We start from the raw sequence: 19,660 nt of genomic DNA on the forward strand, positions 1-19,660 counted from the left end.
CAAGACCAGCCTGGCCAACATGGCAAAACCCCATCTCTACTAAAAATACAAAAATTAGCTGGGCATGGTGGCATGCACCTGTAATCCCAGCTACTTGGGAGGCTGAGGCAGGAGAATCGCTTGAAGCCTGGGAGGCAGAGGTTGCAGTGAGATGAGATAGTGCCATTGCACTCCAGCCTGGGCAACAGAGTGAGACTCTGTCTCAAACAAAACAAAACAAAACAAAACAAAAAACAAAAACACATGGAGCTAGGAAGGAGAACATCACACACTGGGGCCCGAGGGGGATGGGAAGCTAGAGGAGGGATAACATTAGAAGAAATACCCAATGTAGGTGGCGGGTTGATGGGTGCAGCAAACTACCACGGTATATGTATACCTATGTAACAAAACTGCACGATCTGCACATGTAACCCAGAACTTAACGTATAACTAAAACAAAATTCATTCAAATATACCAAGATTTTCAGATAATAGAGAAACAATGTATTTAACATTTCCAAAATTAATATTTAAAATTTAATTGACTCCTCAACAGGCAACAAAATTTAAAAAGTGAGTTTACTGGTAAGTTATTTTAAAATAAGTATTTAATTAAATGAATCAAAAGATAATGTAACTTATCACTATATTTATTTTTTTTTATAAAATGCATTTGCAAAAATGTTTCATGAGACACACTGGTGCTACAAAAATAAATATAAAACAAATATACATGTTTACATATGTTACTTATAACATAAATACACATTATTTACATGTTCAAAAATTCCAAAATTCCAGCAGGTTTTGTCCATGATTCTCAACATGTCTGAGACGCAGGGAAAACAATAAAAGCACAAATAAACCACACATCATTTACATTTTTGCTCTTAAAAGATTGTTCAATACAAATATATGAACATAGTAAGTATGGGAGTTAAGGTCTAAGAGCAAAGTCAGGTATTCTATTTTATACCCACTATATTTAGTAAGTGATTCAAGTTTCATTCTGCTTTGTTCTCTCAGAATACATCATTGACATTATAGGTTAAAATTCTTTCATAGAAAGGCTTTCTGAAGACTTTATATTAGATTAAAAAAAATCACTGTACTTGAAAGCCAACAAAAAAGTTATTTATTAAACTTATATGTCTGAAAAGAGTTTTAATCAATGAAAATTAGAAGTCGGATTAGAAAACATCAAAAGGATGGAAGACAGACACTGTAATTTCTGTTTGATGTATTCTGGCAATTTTTCATTTTCTCCATACCTAAGTGAAGCAAAAAAAAAAAAAAAGACAAAATCATAATTGAATTACTTGGTTCTGAGAGTCCCAAAAAGCACATTATATTTTTCAGTAATTCTTCAATAACAAGAGGCACCATAGAAAAATTATAACAATTACTTATTAGATACCTAAATCAAGTGAAGCATACACAGTTTCTTTTCTTTTAAAACAGAACATTTTCTAAATATATTTAAATAACAGAAGGAAAATTAGACAAACTTGAACTGGCTTCATCATTTCAAAAGCAAGCCAAATATCTGGATTCCTCATTAAATTTAAAAGGCCCCAGACAGGCGTAGTGGCTAACATCTGTAATCCCAGCACTTTGGGAGGCCAAAGTGGGAGGATCATGAGGTCAGCAGTTTGAGACCAGCCTGGCCAAAATGTGGAAACCCTGTCTTCACTGAAAATACAAAATTAGCCGGGCGTGGTGGTATATGCCTGTAATCTGAGCTACTTGGGAGGCTGAGGCAGGAGAATTGCTTGAACCCAGGAGGCAGAGGTTGCAGTGAGCCAAGTCACACCACTGACTCCAGCCTGGGCAACAGAGCAAGACTGTCTCAAAAAAAAAAAAAAAAAAAAAAAGCCCTAATTATACAGAAAAATATCAAGCTAAACACATTATGAATATATTTCTATTTAAATGTTAATAATGTCCAAATGACCGTACCAAATAAAATGTCAACATGTATCCTGGGAACAACGGTTTTACCCACTTTGCATCTGCATCCTTCCACTTTCTGGAGCACCTCAAAGAGCTTTTAACAAAGTCTCTCACTTGAAACATAGTTATTTAAGTGATGGCACTGCATTATCTAAATTTAACACAAAAATGCAGTTGGGCAGGTATCTACAGATATTTGTCCCAAGTACTTCCATTACAATAAGCGGTTCTCATAAAAGAGCACGTCTGCATTGGCATCGTCAGTACCCTATTTTTAGTAAGTTCTGATTTAAATGAGGAAAGCAAACAACTCCTTTTTTTTCGCATTGCCAGATTTCTTATTTTTGGCTTGGTGCCTGACACACATTTTCATATAGAATGAATATACACATTCAAAAAAGTCTTTCAAACATTAATCACTTTACATTAGATTGGGGATATAGTCTTTCATTTGGGAAAAATAAGCAGGTTATATCTTAAAGATTTCTTTTTTCTGTTCTTTTAAGTAAACAGGTGTGGTATATTATTTGAACCTAGAATTAGAAGTCCCTTACTTCTGAAAAGGGCCATCGAGTTATGCTATAACAGTAAGGCTACAAGGAACCCAGCCTCTTAGAGTGGATTACTCATACCAGTTGCCCTGCGTTAATATAGATAATCATAAAATATGCATTAATGACTATATGAACTGCTAAGAATAATTAACAGTTTAAAGAATCACATGATCATTGTCAAAATGAAAGAAGTATCTTTATTAAATCATCTATTTCAACACATAGAGAAAGAGAAATTATAGCAAAGGGCTGAATCTCAACCAGTATTTTAGAACTTACCTAGTTGTTTGACCATTTGGTGAGGTATAACTGATAGAAGACACTCCTGCCTGCACAACCAACTGGGACCCATCATTAAACTGAACCCACACAGCTCCACTAGTTAACTAGAAAAATAGTAAGCATGGGTAAGAACAGGCACAGAAAAAAAAAAAAAAAAAAGCAGCAGTAGCAGCATACAAAATTACTATACAGGAGACGGTTTGTGGTTCTGTATTCATATTTAACATATTTAACAGGTTTTCCACAGTTAAAAAAACTCTCTAAATGACTACAAATTTGGGGCTATGATGGCAGTAGCACTGAGAATATTCATGTCTTTTTCAGGTTATTCCTTTAATAGCTAAGATATTATAATATTAAAATTATTATAAGTGAATCCTGTTTCCCATTAATTTCCACTAGGATTTCTTGGTTGTTTTTTCCCCCACAAGAAATATTTAGTATTTAACAAGAAGAGATTTAGGAAATAAAAGCAACATTTTCTTTGTCCTTAAGCCACAAGAATTTCTTTTCTGGCCTGAGAATATTACATTTTAGCCTCTGAAACTTCTTCCTTTAGTCATTAATAGTCACAATGTGTCACTCAAAATGGAGAAGTGCATAATACATGGATGTCAAATCAAACCGACCTAGGCTTACATCTAGACTCTGCCAACTTAAGAGTACAGTACAGGATTGTGCAAGTTAATCTACCATTATGAAGCATAATTTTACTATCTATAAAAGGAGATACATCACCTTTACTAGGTTATTTTGGGGGATAAACTAGACAATGTATGTGAAAAACATGGTAGGTACCACAAAGCAGGTGCCCAACAAATGTTACCTACCCCCATAAAGTACTAGGTTGCATTTTACTTCACTGTTAAGTAAAAGTACATGTGTCAGGCTCAGAAGTCTCCAAGTTTCAAGATTTTAGATAATATACACATATAGGTTCACAACTACATAAAATTCTATAAGTTTGAAACTCAATATTGACTTCACTTTTTAAAAGAGATGGGGTCTTGCTTTGTTGCCCAGGCTGGCCTCAAACTCCTGGACTCAAATGACCCTCCCACCTCAGATTCTTGAGTAACTGGGACTATAGGCACGTGACATCACACCTGGCTTTCACTTGACTCTTAATGGAAAAATCCTTTTCTTCTTTCGCCAAATGAAAGTTACTCTACTGGTCGGGTGCAGTGGCTCACACCTGTAATCCCAGCACTTTGGGAGGCTGAGGCGGGCAGATCACAAGGTCAGGAGATTGAGACCATCCTGGCTAACATGGTGAAACTCCGTCTCTACTAAAAATACAAAAAATTAGCTGGGCATGGTGGTGGGCGCCTGTAGTCCCAATTACTTGGGAGGATGAGGCAGGAGAATGGCATGAACCCAGGAGGCGGAGCTTGCAGTGAGCTGAGATTGCGCCACTGCACTCCAGCCTGGGCGAGAGTGTGAGACTTCATCTCAAAAAAAATAAAAAGTTACTCTACTAATATTGATTACAAATAATTTCCAAAACCTAAAACGTCACAGATATCACACTCTTCACAATTAGTCATTATCATGACCTCTAATTTAAAAACAAATGGCAAAAGTAGGTCACCCAAGCCCTAGCAGGCAACCTGTTATCAGCAATGTCTGGAGTCTTCCAACTGAACACAAATTTAAGAAGTTAACATTTTTCATGATATAACTAATGTAAAAAGGTACAAAACTTCCTTGTAAAAAGATATCATTGCAATGATTTGTATTTTTTGGTAATTGTCTTATCAGTGTGAAAATGAAAAATTCATAACAAGAAAATGCACTGTACTAGAAACTTCTCACCTGTGTAGCCCAACCAACATTTTTCACAAAAACAGATTTCAAAAGTTGTGCTGATTTAGGAAGACAATCTTTTAGACTATTAGAAGAGATGTCTGTTCCAGAAGTTGTAGTTGTAAGACCAAGTCCTTCATTTGTAACCATCTACAAAGAATAAAGGACAGGAAGATACTATTCCTCAGCATTTTTATAAGCCAAATTCAGCAAAAGCAGACAATTATGGGATTTTTCATTAGCTTAATTTTTTAAAAACAAAAATGTTTTAATGAGAATATAACTACATTATTGGAAATTAGAAAAATACAGAAAAGAATCCCCCACCCCCCCGCAGAATTGCTGTTTTCATTTTGGTGGATTTCTTTCATCTTTTTATCCCATGGCATGTTCTTTTTGTACATGTGTGTGAGTACACACAAACATACACACCTATTTCTTTAATGTTGCATTTTTCTACACTGCTATATAATCTTCATTGCCATGTTCATTAAATATATAATAAATTTAACCATGAGTCTATCATGAGCATTTAGGCAGTTAATGATATTTTACTAGTAAAAATAAAACAACTATATATGTATATGTTAATACTTTTAGCTTTTCCGAGAGGGCTGAGATTAGGGCTCATTGAGGTAACATTTAAACAGAGACTTGAAAAATAAGACTTAGGCATATAAAGTTAAGTGTTTGGGGAAAAGAGTTCCAGGTCAAGTGAACAGCATGTGAAAAGGCCCTCTGACTTGTTTAAAGAACTGAAAGAAGGCCTTTGAGGCTCAAACAGAGATAGTATAGGATAAAGTGGCTCAGGATGAGGCTGGAAAAGTACACAGATGATAGTAAAGTCACAATAAACTATTTTATATGAAGGGCATCAGGCAATCATTGAAAGGTTTAAAGTATAGAAGTAACATATATTTACTTACAGAGGGATTAAGGATTGGTGCCTGTGTTGGAGAAGCAGCACTATGCATGACCATTCTATTGAAAGATGCTCTATCTCTCGTTGGGTAATCTGAATCCACAGGAGGAGGAGGTGATAAGGCCTTAGGTGAACTAGTACTACCAGGTTTTCTGAAGGAGAAAAGTCCAAATATATTCCCTTGAAGCTTTCAATTTACAGAAAACTAAAGAATGTTTATAATATAAACACCAAACTTTTAAAACATTTTAGCCACATGTTTAAAATTTTCAGACATTTACCTTCCTATGATTATTGGGAAAAAGGGAGCACTCCTAGTTTTCCTTTCCTCTTCTGAAATTATGGATTCCAGTGCTAAACAAATACGATGACCCTATTTCAAAAGAAGAGTGCTTCTGTCATTGTTTCACCTATGTCATTTGTAATCATTATTAATTGGTATGAAAAACCTATAATTAGGTATGTACCTCATTAGCATGGTCCATATACATTTTCATCTCCTCTTTCAAGCTATTAACTTCACTTTCACTTTTTAAAGTGTAAGACTTCCCTGTCTTTTCAATCACCTGAATGAAATCTTCTGTTTTGTGTATTTTTACCCCTAAAAAAAAAAAAAATCAGGAAACTTTCTTATCCTTTTTAAAAATATTCCTAGATTTATATTTATTATCATACCAGTATATAATGGCACCTAGATCAAGGTATCATTTTTATTCATTTATTGACTATTAATGAGACTATCAAAGTATTCAATAAATATAGGTCATCCATATTTTTCCCAACATATATCTGGTTTAAGCCTGATACTTCTATATTTTAAAAAATCACTATATTCATACAAAAACATAATTGAAGGATAGCTATAATTATATGTGTACTGTGTGATATGAATGCTTTGTGTCCCTTAAAGGAGATTTATAGATTAAAAAATAGTTCATTTTTATAGAATAGATTTAGAAAATAAGAACATTCATCTTTACAGAATAGATTTAGACTCAACCCTATCCTTTTTGCTACATTTATAATTCTGATAATTTGGTATAGGTCCATTTAAGATTTCTAATAATAAATAGGACATCACTCATTTCATGTGATTTTTATACCATCAGCCTAGATGTAAACTGGAGCTAAGTAGGAAAAGAGGACTAATATACATATTATAGGATAAATTGTTTAAAGGAAGGCTCGATAAATTTTGGTTAATATGATCTGACATGTATACTCTGATGTGCAATTTATTTATAGTTATACACATACACATCTTTAAAACTGGCTGTGCTGAATTTTAAAAACCCATATATACGTAACTACTAAATTACAAACTAAAGGAACAAATTACCATTTCCAAATGGTACTTACCATCATAAAACCAAACCTCAAAATCAGCACCAGGAGAATTCTCCATCAAAATGCATTTAGCATATCTTGTAAAATAAGTGATTTTGGGAGACTTAGATCTTACAAGCTGTACAAACCTGGAAGCGTACTGATATTTTCGCCAGTATTTTTCTAAGGAAAAAAAAAAAAAAAACTTAACATTAGGGAAGAAAGTGTTGACCTGACATATAGTTTTATCTATTTATTGTGATTTCTAATAGGGTTACACTAGACAGGTTTTCTTATTCTTTTCTAAGAGTTACCTCAATGAAGTCTTACTATTCAGTGGTTATGTCCCCAGTCCATAATATTCAGAAACCAAACTGGGAGTCAAATTTGGTTAACTATAATTATAAATAATCATTTATGTAGCAGCAGTGATTTCAAAGGTCAAAAGCCACATACATGGTGAATTATTCTTTAAATACAGAAGGCTTCATAAATTTGTGAGTCACAGGGGCCATCTTCTCTGTAACATTCCAACTTTAGTATATGTGCTCTGAAGCAAGCACAATGTTGAAATTTTTTTTAACACAACTGTAGCCACATTCTAAACAAGTATACAAATTACATTTGTGAGACATATGACTAATGTTCTAGCGTTAGTTTTTACTTATAGTACCATTGTAACACAGAATATTAACAATAAACATTGCATTAAAGGCATACAACTCTCACCAGAAACAAAGTACAAGAATATATGACCTTAAGTTTGACTGAAGCTATTTATAATTTATTAATCTATATATAGAGTTTATACATATATACATATAAATCTACTATCAAAATTTACTCCCTAGTAAATTCACATACCTGGTAAATTGTCAAAGCTGTACCTACTGATGTTGTCAGTAGGTGAGGGTGGTCTATCAGCAAGAGGAAAACCTCTTCCATCATTTGGATAATAAATAGTGATCTGCCAAAAGATTTTTAAAAAATTCTAATTACATGACATTAAATTCCAGTACTATATTTTGCTAAAACATATAAAAAGTGTTTAAATGTAACATTAAATATTATTTTATAAAAAAATGTTAAATATTCTGTAAAAGTAATGTTTTTGTTTTTTAACTTAAACCAACAGTTTAGATTTTCTTACCAGATATAATTATTTTTAACACTGCACCAATTTATTTAAATATGTTTAATATGCTATTTCAATTTTTGAATTCCAGAGACACTATCATATCAGGAAACTGATTAAAAAAAAACTTATCATTATAATATGAATTAGAATGCTAAATGTGCTTAAACGATAATTTGAAGTTGGAAGGTAATAAAGTAACTACACATTACCATATTTCCATCACTAGATATCTGAAGAACTTCTTTCACATATTCTTGAGAAGCATACTCCTTTAGAAGCTCCACACACACCTCCTCTGAATCAAGTATGCTCACCTAAAAAAAAACCCAAAAAATCAGTAATAATTATTTTGTTTACTAGAACAGCTCTGACATACATAATACTTAGGAGTACTTAACCATGGCAGAAACAAATATTGAAGTCAAAATGAAATAGCTGCTTCACTACAACAGTCCAGATCAGAGGTATATTTGAGCACAACTGTGAACCATATGGTGCAAAGGTAAGAATGAATAATGAAGTGTCAAATGATAATCAATGAGCAGAAAGCAAACAGAAGGTAGGGTGGAGAATAAGGACTTTGAAAAGATAATAGCAAGCCAAACAAAGGCAAGGATGAAATGGGAAGTAAAATGCGAACAAAGAACAGGATAAAGATAGAATTAAAAAAACACATAGCATTCTCAGTTCACATACGATAATTTTTAAACTCTAAACTTAAATGTGCATATGCCTTTTCTTTAGTTCCAGATGCTAAAAAAAAAAAGTTGTATTTTCTAGTTTTTAAAAAATTGAGATGGGATTAAATTTAGAAACAATAAAAACAGAAGCAAAAGGATAATATTAGCTCACTGATTGGAATTGTGAACAAAATAATCTTTAACACAGCATAGAGCCAGTATTATTTTAAAATGTTTTTCATTCAAATCTACTTTAAATTAATAATTTAAAATTCAAAACGTATCAGTATCAATTCACTATTCTTAAGAAGACAGGGAAACAAGAGCTGTTTTTCCATAAACACCCAGTCTCTTTTCTCTTTAATAAAGTTGATCATGTATACACCCCAAAGTACAAGGACATTACAGAGGACTAAAAAATATGTTCTCAAGAATTGTATTCTCAAGTAAAATGTTATGTAGTAATTTAGGAAAATAACAGACATACCACAGCCTTTTTTGTTTTCTGTCTGATTGGTTTTAACCTGTGAGCAACCAACGGAGATGTAATGCTTCTTAATGTACGATTCTGATAACCCAATGGTGGCTCCATACCCCTAGTCTTGCTCTGTTCAGAAAGAGGATCTGACCCAAAAACACATTCTTGTTGGATTATCTCAGGTTTACTGTGAAGTGCAGTCATATATTTCACGGTATTTGGCTGTTTTACAGAATGTGCATTATCAGAAGCATCAGAGTTCTTTTTGACTTTTGTATCAGTCCAGGCATTTTTTGATGTGTCCTTCTGCAAATCTGGATGGCCCTGGAAATCCCGGTTTGGGCTGATGCTGTCATATCCAGTAGTTTTTCTTAAATGAGCTGTAATATACATAGAATGAAGCAATTTAGTAAATAACTAAAAACACAAGTTGACCCAAAACAATGTCACTCTGATTATAATAGCATTTTTTAAACAAAAGAAATCTAGTAAAACAAAATAAGAGCTCATAATTTTCTAACAAATAAGCAGTTTAAGACATGACTTTGAAAGAACACTTTAAACCAGATCGTGAAGAAATATCTTTAGTATTCCTAAGACACAAAAGATATTAACATAAAATTAATTTTTCAATTAAGGCAAAAACCAGTCACTATATGGTCACCTATTAATCCTAAAGCATGCAATCGCCAATGCTCCAACAAAAGCAGATTTGAGTTCCCAAGTAATCATTCTACATGAGAAAAATATATAAATTTACTGTCTTTAAGCTAAGAACTATCTAGCCCGTCTTTACTTAGAAATACGTGTAATTAATGAAAATATGCAACTAAAAGCAAAAACACTATATGAACAGCTTTAACAGTAATATTTAACATTACAAATGTATTTGCACACATTTTTTTAAAAAAGTCATTAATTTTACCAATTTTTATTTTGTATGGTTTTAAAGTTCACATAGAGAACAGCATCTTTTAAAGGCTTCAAATGATTAGATTACATAAAACTTGGTAAGGCAATTTTTCAATGCTAAACTCTAAAAATTTGAATTACCATTTTTTTCTTAAATGACTTTTTAGTGCTTTCCCCCTACTCTCATTATGACAGAAAGTATTTTGTATCAAATAATATACTGAAAAATTACAGGAGCACTAGTGGATTATTATAAACAAGGTTATTTCTCCATCTCAGACAAGTCTGTGTTACTAAATATAAGTATATGTAAACACAACAGATGTGAAAAATTAAGTATGTGGCAGTTTTATAGTTTAAAAAACAAACCTGAATTATCATCTCCAATTAGTACAAAAGATTAATTTCCTTTTGGGCTTCTGAGAATAATGTACATTAAAAAAAGAAAAGAATAGACTCAAGATAACGTACAACTCTCTGCTTAAATTACAGCTGTATTATTTGCTTTTTGTCTATGAGGTAATACGATACTTGGTAAAAAATCATCTCCTCCTCTCCATATGTCTTTTTTATTCTTTTTTCCATCATTATTTTCCAATCCACCTTCTGTGAATCTGTCATGTTCATTATTTAACCTTCAAACTCTGTATTATAAACAACATAATGACTTGGATGACAGCTGTTTAAAAATGTTTAGGTTTTAGTAGCTCTGTACTTTAGTGTGAGGTCCTATTGGTACCCTATAATGTCCTTATCAGCTTCCACTTAAAAATAAGGTCAATCATCTTTTGATTATTTTATGGGCACTGATAGACGGTGCTGATTATAGAGAGGCTGCAAGAGCAGGGGTTAAGAATAAAGTCTCCGAGCCAGACTATTTATGTTCGAACCCTGGCTCCTCTACTGAATGGTCACATAGCTTGGGCAAATTGAGCTGTATACCCAGTTTCCTCATCTGTAAGACAGAGATAATAACAGTATCTTCCTCATGTTTTTTTGTGAGAACTTAATATATGTTAAACATTAAGGACAGTGGCTGACTGATGGCAAATATTCAAACACTGTAAGACAGCTTTATTGAGACATACTGAAAGTGCTTTTTTTTTCTTCTGAGACAGAGTCTCACTCTATCACCCAGGCTGGAGTGCAGTGGCGTGATCTCAGCTCACTGCAACCTCTGTCTCCCGGGTTCAAGTGATTCTTGTGCCTCAGCCATCCAAGTAGGTGGGATTACAGGTGTGTGCCACCACGTCCAGCTAATTTTTGTATTTTTAGTAGATACGGGGTTTCACCATGTTGGCCAGGCTGGTCTTGAACGCCTGACCTCAAGTGATCTGCCTGGCTTGGCCTCCCAAAGTGATAGGATTACAGGCATGAGCCACTACACCTGGCCAATGCTTTTTTTTTTCTGAGACAGGGTCTCTGTCTCTTGTCACACAGGCTGGAGTGTAGTGTGATCATAGCTCACTCTAGCCTTGAACTCCTGGGCTCAGGCAATCCTCCCAGCTTAGCTTCTCAAGTAGCTGGCACTACAGGTACATGCCACTACACTCAACTGATTTTTTATTTTTTGTAGATACAGGGTCTTGTTATGTGCCCAAACTGGTCTTGAACTCCTGGCCTCAAGCAATCCACCTGCTTTGGCCTCACAAGTGTTGGGATTACAGACATGAACTACTGCACCAAGCAAGAAAATGATTTTCTTTAAAAATCTCAAATAGAACACTGCAATGCTTGGTAAGTGTCCAAGTAATTAATTCTTGATTAAATACTCCATTAAAAACTCACCATTTATTTGCAGATTCCCAAACCACTGTTGTACGGTTTCAGTCTGAGGTGTCGGGTCTGCAAATGGAAAAGGAGTTTTTCCTGGACAAAGATGACTGGAGCTATATAAACAAACAAAAAAATCTCATAAGCTAATAAAAAACTATCAGGTAACTTTTTAAGGTAAAAATATTAGAAAAAGATTTCTTCTGATTTGAATACCTGAACATTTTAGAATAACTATAGAAAACAATATTGGCATAACTATGCTATCTCTAAAAAGCTAAACTCCCATGCCAAAATGCCCAGGGCACTTTGACAGCATTTCTATATGGCTACTGCCCTCTTATAATTTAAGCATAAAAATCATAAAATGAACAGAAAAAGAAAAAATCACACACTACAGTCACTAAAAATTAGTTTTCATGTTGGAAGCAGTCAGTGTTATCAACACTCAGGCTCAGCTTTTCTATCTATGTATAGTTATTATTAAAGTACTTTGGGGGTAAGGCATGATTAATATATGATACTTTGCACTGGAGACTCACTCCATATAAAATTAAAAAATAAGAATAAGAATTTCCAAATATTAATTTTATAAACACATTCATGAACACACATACTCCTTTTAAGACTGTTAACCATAGGTCAAAATCCATATGACAGTGTTTTTTTTTTTTTTTTTTTTTTAGACATTCATTTCCCTGGTACCCCCTGCTTAGATGCAGCTTCATATTTATACTAGTATAACGTTACCAAAAACCAAAATGCCTTTGATAGAATTATTCTTACAGTGCTTGATTGTTATCAGGTCTTTCAAAAGATCCAGAACTACTGGATGTCTTTTCTTTAAAGAAGTTAAAAACGTTGGCATTGTTGTTTGTGGGTGAGTATCTCTCTTCATTTTCACCTCCTCCTAATCTTTTGGACATTGAAAGCATTTCTGCTGAGTGACAACGTTCCATTGTATATGTTTTTGCTCGAGATTGACTATTAGAAGTGCCAGATCTATCAGAGGAATAAGCTCTACGAAGGTATCGAGAATGTGGCCTTTCTTCTGCATCTTGAATTACTCTTCCCCTTCCACTATTACTGGTTTCTTGATTTCCCCACTGAGTATAAAAACTGCTTCCATCTCCTGAAGAAGAAAAATCATTTGAACTTTTATTCTTTGGAAATACAGTCATTTTATTTGGGAGTGGCTGACCAATCAAAAGTCTTCTTTTGTCAAATAAACTACCACTTATACTGGTACTGGAAGAAGCTGTAATTGCAGTAGAAATTGTGGCATGCCCACTATCAATTGAGTCTTCCACAGTTCCTAAATCTTTACTTTTCGTTGAAGAATTTTGGGACATAAAAGGATGGTCCAATACTGAAGACAGACTTAAACGATCTGCTGGATTTCTACGAAGTAACTGGTGAATAAGGTCCTTGGCCTCTATTGACAAAAAAGTTGGCATTTCATAATCTGCCAATACTACTTTATTTAATGTGTTCTTGACTGTGTCAGTGTCAAAGGGTGGTCTCCCGATAAGTAATGAATAAAACATACAGCCCAGGGACCAAACATCAGATTCGAGGCCATGTGCACTTCGAGTGGCAATTTCCGGTGAAATGTAGTTAGGAGTTCCACATAATGTATAGTGCTTTTCATGTGGCATTTTCAACTGAGTTGCCAGCCCAAAATCAGCAATCTTGATGTTCATATTACGAGTAAGTAAGAGGTTAGAAAGTGTGAGGTCCCGGTGTAGTATACCATGAGAATGAAGATACAACATCCCTGTAATGATCTGGTGCATGAAGTGTCGAGCTGTTAGGATTTAAAAAAAAGATAATTTACAATTGAGAAACTCTGGGAGATTCAGCATCTAGTATTTAGTATACATTATGAAACCCAGGTAAGTGTTCTAGAGCATTGTAGTAGAACACTGGCTTGGAGCTTAGATTTACCAGCCACTTTAATTACCAGCAATTACCAGAGTGGTACCATCACACCACTCTAAAGATATCATATCAACCTTTAAGAAAACTAGGCATTCCTTTTAATCTTTGTTCTTTCCAACTGATGAGTGTTTTACATGCAGTTAAGAGAAGCTTAATTTTTTTTTAGCAATTAAGAGTCATTAGGGTAACCATGGCAATTAAGAAAAACAGTTGCACACTGGGCCAGGCACGGTGCCTCACGCCTGTAATCCCAGCACTTTGGGAGGCTGAGACGGGCAGATCATGAGGTCAGGAGATCGAGACCATTCTGGCTAACACAGTGAAACCCCATCTCTACTAAAAATACAACAAAATTAGCTGGGTGTTGTGGCAGGCGCCTGTAGTCCCAGCTACTCAGGAGGCTGAGGCAGGAGAATGGCGTGAACACGGGAGGCGAAGCTTGCAGTGAGCCAAGATAGCGCTACTGCACTCCAGCCTGGGCGACAGACCAGGACTCCGTCTCAAATAAAAAAAAAAAAAGAAAAAAGAAAAACAATTGCACAAACATTTCATACATATATTCTAATTGTTAAAAGAAAGAAAAAGCTACAGTTCCATCGATGTCCCCCAAACTCTCCCAAGTACTCAGTTTGTAAGTTTTTTTTTTTTTTAGGATGGAGTCTTGCTGTCACCAGGCTGGAGTGCAGTGGCACAATCTCACTTCACTGCAATCTCTGCCTCCAGGGTTCAAGCAATTCTCCTGCCTCAGCTTCCCGAGTAGCTGGGATTACAGGAGAGCACCACCACACCCAGCTAATTTTTTTGTATTTTCAGTAGAGACGGGGTTTCATCATGTCGGCTAGGATGGTCTTAATCTCCAGACCTTGTGATCCATCTACCTCAGCCTCCCAAGTAGCTGGGATTACAGGCATGAGCCACCATGCCCGGCTAATTTTTGCATTTTTATTAGAGACAGGGCTTCACCATGTTGGCCAGGCTGGTCTCGAACTCCTGACCTCAGGTGATCTACCTGCCTCAGCCTCCCAAAGTGCTGGGATTACAGGCGTGAGCCACTGCGCCCGGCCTAATAAGGCCTTTTTTATGAAGTATTATAAAAAATGCAGTAGTCATTATCAATATCAGTATCATTTTTTTTCAATTTGTATTATTTCTTTGCAATAAACGTCCAACAATGGAACCTGAGTCAAAGAATATAAATATTTCCATAACTCTAATGTTATGCCCAAATTGTTTTCCAAGTGGCTTATATAGATTCAGATGTACAAGAAGCCTATCAGCAACTACTTCTGTTAGCTTGTCTGTAATCTCAGTTAGCAGAGCAAGATAACTTGAAAACAATCATTTGTGTTAATGTATAGACCTTATTTGGTTCTGCTTTGAACTGCAAAAAATGAGAAATTGAGGAAATCTGAAGCTATATATTTGATATTAAAGAATTATTAGGTGTGATAATGACTTTGTGGCTATGTTTTTAAAGAAATCTATATTTTGAAATATTTATAGTTAAAAATATGTCTGTAATTTGCGTCAAAATACTTTGGAAAATCAGGGTAATAAAAAAGGTAAAGATGAAATAATATGACCATGAGTCACTAGTTTGGGAAGCTGAGTGTTAAGTTCAGGGGACTCATAGAACACTACTTGTATGTTTCATGTTTTCTATAATAAACAGTTTCAATGGCTATTTGTGCTTGATTTAGAACTACTTTATAGTCACCAATGGCATCCTAAAAAGCTTACTACATTTGAAAAGATACACAGTAAACTGCTACTAATAATTTAAAATGTTTTAAGGATAGAAGGGTAACAAATTTCTTACTTTACTACTATAATAATTGAATTGTTTTAAGAATTAGCAGCTTGGGATGGAGGAAATCTTTTCTAGCTTAAAATAACAATTCAAACAGTTTTACTATATATTACAAAATAGCATATTCCTCAAAACTACACTTTAAAATGCAAAACTTTTATCCACCCAAACAAAACAAACAAAAACAGACGCCTACCTTCATTTTCTGAGAAGGGTTTCACTCTATTCTTTAGATACCTGTTCATTTCTCCATTATGGCACATTTCTAATACCAGATATACATAATTGCTATCTTCAAAATAGTTATAAAGCTGAAATGTGAAAGGGCATAATAAATTAAAATATTCAAATTTCACTGTCCTTGGTCACTTCTACAAAATTTGTATCTTACCTCCAAGATAGAAGGATGCTTCAATTGGCAATGTATTTTCACCTCATTTTGGACTCTCTGTACCATTCCTGCTTTGTACATGGCTTTCTTATCTATCTAAAAATAACAGGTTTAAATGTTGACAGACTTTCAAATGTAAACTGGTTAAAAGTGAACTTTGAAAATAAAGTATACTTTAATTTAAAATAGACTGAAGTCCTTTTACACGTCTTTGCGGTCAACCTACTGTTATCTGTTTTCCCCATGCACCTAGCAGAGTGCTTGGCAGAGAGGATGCTTGGTAAAAGTTTGCCCAATTCTAATATCCTATCTCAATTTAAATAATCTAATAGCACAACCAGCCTAACTGTAAGAAAAAAAAATCCCAATTCAGGCAAATTTTAAAGCAAAACCTCCATTTCTTTTTCTAAGTGGTTTAGATAAATGATTTTTTTTTTTTTTTTTTTAAAGAGAGGGTCTTACTCTGTCACCTAGGCTGGAGTGCAGTGACACGATCACAGTTCACTGCAGCCTCAACCTCCCAGGCACAAGCAATCCTCCCACCTCAGCCTCCTGAGTAGCTGGGGCCACAGGCACGTGCCGCCATGCCCGGCTAATGTTTTTTTTTTTTTTTGAGATGGAGTTTTGCTCTTGTTGCCTGGGCTGGAGTGCAATGGTGCGATCTCGGCTCACCACAACCTCTGCCTCCCGGATTCAAGCGATTCTCCTGCTCAGCCTCCAGAGTAGCTGGGATTACAGGTGTGCACCACCACACCCGGCTAATTTGGTATTTTTAGTAGAGATTGGGTTTCTCCATGTTAGTCAGGCTGGTCTTGAACTACCGACCTCGGGGGATCCACCTGCCTCGGCCTCCCAAAGTACTGGGATTACAGGCGTGAGCCACCGTGCCCAGCACCGGCTAATTTTTGTATTTTTGGTAGAGAGGAGGTTTCACCATGTTGCACAGTTGTTTTCAAACTCCTGAGCTCAGGCGATCCACCTGCATCAGCCTCCCAAAGTGTTAAGGTTACAGGCGTGAGCCACCCACTCGGCTGACAAATGATTCTTAATTTGCTTATGTTTATGTTACTCCTATTAGACTGACTTCTAACAATCAAGAATAATATTTTGTATTGTTACAGGGAAATACAGAATTATACACAGTGAACTCTTACAAATTATTTGTTAGTTGATTTCTACTAATTACTCCAAGTATGGATAATTACACCATAAACGAGGTCTACTGAACATTAATGAAGATAAAACTTATTTAAGCAAGGTCAAGACTTTCCTAAAATATTCTTAAGTTCAACGGCTGGACTTGGCACTATTGTCTTCTGCCTATGCAAAGTGTTCCTTACACCATAATCAAAGGAAAGGCTGGTGGGTAAGGAGTTTCTTACATCTCTGATACCTCTCTAGTTACTTGCAAAGTACAGGAGAGAAGTTGATTAGTTTATTCTTACCATTTTGATTGCAACTTCCAAACCAGTGTGAATGGACTCAGCTCTGTAGACACCAGCAAATGATCCTTTACCAAGCAGATTTCCAACTTTAAAATCCTTAAAAGTTAAAATTAAAGATTATGTATGATGACTCACAGTAGAAAGGAAGATGGGAAGGGGATGGAAAAAGAAGATAAAATGGATCGAGTGGGGAATTTGACAAAATTCAGGCAGGTATTACACCTCGATGCAGCAGGTGTCTAGGGTGGAAGGCATGTTGACTCCGTGCGGGGATCCCTGAGCTTCCAGGCTGGACTGGAAGCTCAGGGTGATGGTGCACCCTAGTGATCTGGTTCCTCAACCTCAGTGCAGCCTAAGCGCCCTCCTCCCATCTCCAGCTAACCCCTGGGAGCCGAGGGCCTGGTCAGAATCCCGCCGCAGCTCCCGCCGGAGATAACCGCCATCCCCTTGGAGAAGTGGGAGGTAGCCCTACCCTGCTGTAGCGCGGCAGCTCGGGCGGGATTGCTGACAGAAAGCCGCAGTGCCTGGGGACACTGCCAGGCGGCGAGGGACTCACCTGTCCCACCTCCCCTACTCTTACTGTCTCCGCGGGGCGGGCCGCTCCGCCCCTAAACAGCTGGGGCCTGGGCGGTTGGGACCCTCCCTAAGTACCTCGGTGCCCGCCCCGCAGCCGTTAGCTTCGTTCGCTCCCCTTCCCACAGCGGTCTCGTGTCATCCCACAACTAGTCCCACCCGCCCCGCTGCAGACTGCCTAGTCTTTTCACCTCGATCTTCTCCCCGATGCAGGTCGCCATATTTCCAGGCCCTGGCCTGGGTTCTCTGGATTAGTTTCCTTGACGCAGTCCCTTCGAGGCAGCGCTCCAAGCAGCCAGCCGGTCTTGGCGCCCATCAGGCTCGGCTCTCTAGACCGCCGCTCCAGGCGACGACGCTAAAACCACGGAAAGTTCTCCCTGACACCTTCCGAAGCCTGGGCGGTGCCTATGCACTCCCATTTTGAAAAACTCCCGCCGGTTGCCGTCCGAGCGAGGCTGGTGGTGACGTAACGAGAAGGATCACTCCGGAAAGGCTGAGTCGGGGCGCGCATGCGCGGCAGACACTCTTTTGCAGCCGGCCCAGGGTTCCAGACTTCTGGGCCAAGGGCCGGAAGCGCTGCGGACAGTTCGGGCTTGGGCCGGGGTATGTCGCGGGCCCACTCTCGGAAGACCACCTGAAGACGGGTAAAAGAGCAGGCCTTAAAGATGGGACACTTATAGCTGATCGGTTACTTCACGGTCCGAAATACCACTTCTAATTCCGGAAAGGGTTTAAAACTATTTTAAAATGTCAAGCGTTTAAGACTTGACGGAACAGGGAAAAAAGCATTACCCTCCTTTAAGGAACACCGTTTACACCACTACCGCTTATTCCGTAGTTTGTTATAACTGTAATAAGTGTGTACGGTACCTTAAGAACTCCATTCTTTATTTTGCTAAACTCCTAAGTATTTAACATTATAATGTCATTTGTATAATAACTTACAGTTAGGAGATCGCTTATACACGTAATTTGTGTGGACCAAAAGAGACTTCTGTAAGTTTGGGATGGTGTTTTGCAGGTGAGAAAAGTGTGATGCTTAAGGAAGGATATATAACAAACAGAAGTAGCGCACAAACTTAAATCTCTGTTATTAAATGAAAACTCTTTTCCTCGATGTTAGTGTATATTTCTTTTTCTTTTTTTCTTTTTTTTTTGAGATGGAGTCTCTCACTGTCGTCCAGGCTGGAGTGCAGTGACTCGATCTCAGCTCACTGCAGCTTCTTTCTCCTGGGTTCCAGCGATTCTCCTTCCTCAGTCTCCCGGGTAGCTGGGATTTACAGGTACGTGCCACCACGCCTGGCTGATTTTTGTATTTTTAGTAGAGAAGGGGTTTCACCATGTTGGCCAGGCTGGTCTGGAACTCCTGATGTCAGGTGATCCGCCCGCGTCGGCTTCCCAAAGTGCTAGGAATACAGGGGTGAGCCTCCAAGCCCTGCCCATTTTTTGTTTTTTGTTTTTTAAACTTTGTATTTTGAAATAATTTTAAGCTTACAGAAAAGTTATAAGAATAATAGAGAACTCCTATTGTCCTTTACTGAGATCCACCAATTCTTAACATTTTGCCATACTTGTTTTACTATTCTTCATGTATAATATACATGTATAAATATATAAATAATGAGCCTATTGTTTCTATTTTATGAATCATTCTAAAATAGGTTACATACACTATGCTCTTTTACCCCTTATTT

At 36.6% G+C, this 19,660-nt stretch overlaps 1 protein-coding gene and 1 pseudogene across 2 annotated transcripts; both read right to left on the minus strand.

Moving 5' to 3' along the window:
* Positions 1-489: 489 nt before the first annotated feature.
* Positions 490-18,461, minus strand: PLK4 (polo like kinase 4). 2 transcript variants are annotated; one of them, XM_023217572.3, is made up of 16 exons: positions 18,158-18,461; positions 17,394-17,489; positions 15,949-16,044; positions 15,754-15,868; positions 12,593-13,613; positions 11,822-11,922; positions 9,131-9,501; positions 8,173-8,277; positions 7,690-7,792; positions 6,859-7,008; positions 5,967-6,100; positions 5,781-5,872; positions 5,504-5,651; positions 4,587-4,727; positions 2,769-2,875; positions 490-1,253 (listed from the first exon to the last, which is right to left on the minus strand). In XM_023217572.3, exons 1-16 carry the CDS (start codon positions 18,185-18,187, stop codon positions 1,151-1,153), a joined length of 2,913 nt encoding a protein of 970 aa, XP_023073340.1. In that variant the 5' UTR covers positions 18,188-18,461; the 3' UTR covers positions 490-1,150. The 2 variants fall into 2 exon arrangements, with proteins under 2 accessions (XP_023073340.1, XP_023073341.1); XM_023217573.3 differs by having other exon boundaries at positions 15,949-16,040; positions 18,158-18,429.
* Positions 7,297-7,388, minus strand: LOC111546300 (annotated as a pseudogene).
* Positions 18,462-19,660: the final 1,199 nt, after the last annotated feature.

This window comes from Piliocolobus tephrosceles, chromosome 3 (assembly GCF_002776525.5).
Source record: "Piliocolobus tephrosceles isolate RC106 chromosome 3, ASM277652v3, whole genome shotgun sequence".
Taxonomy (NCBI): Eukaryota; Metazoa; Chordata; class Mammalia; order Primates; family Cercopithecidae; genus Piliocolobus; species Piliocolobus tephrosceles.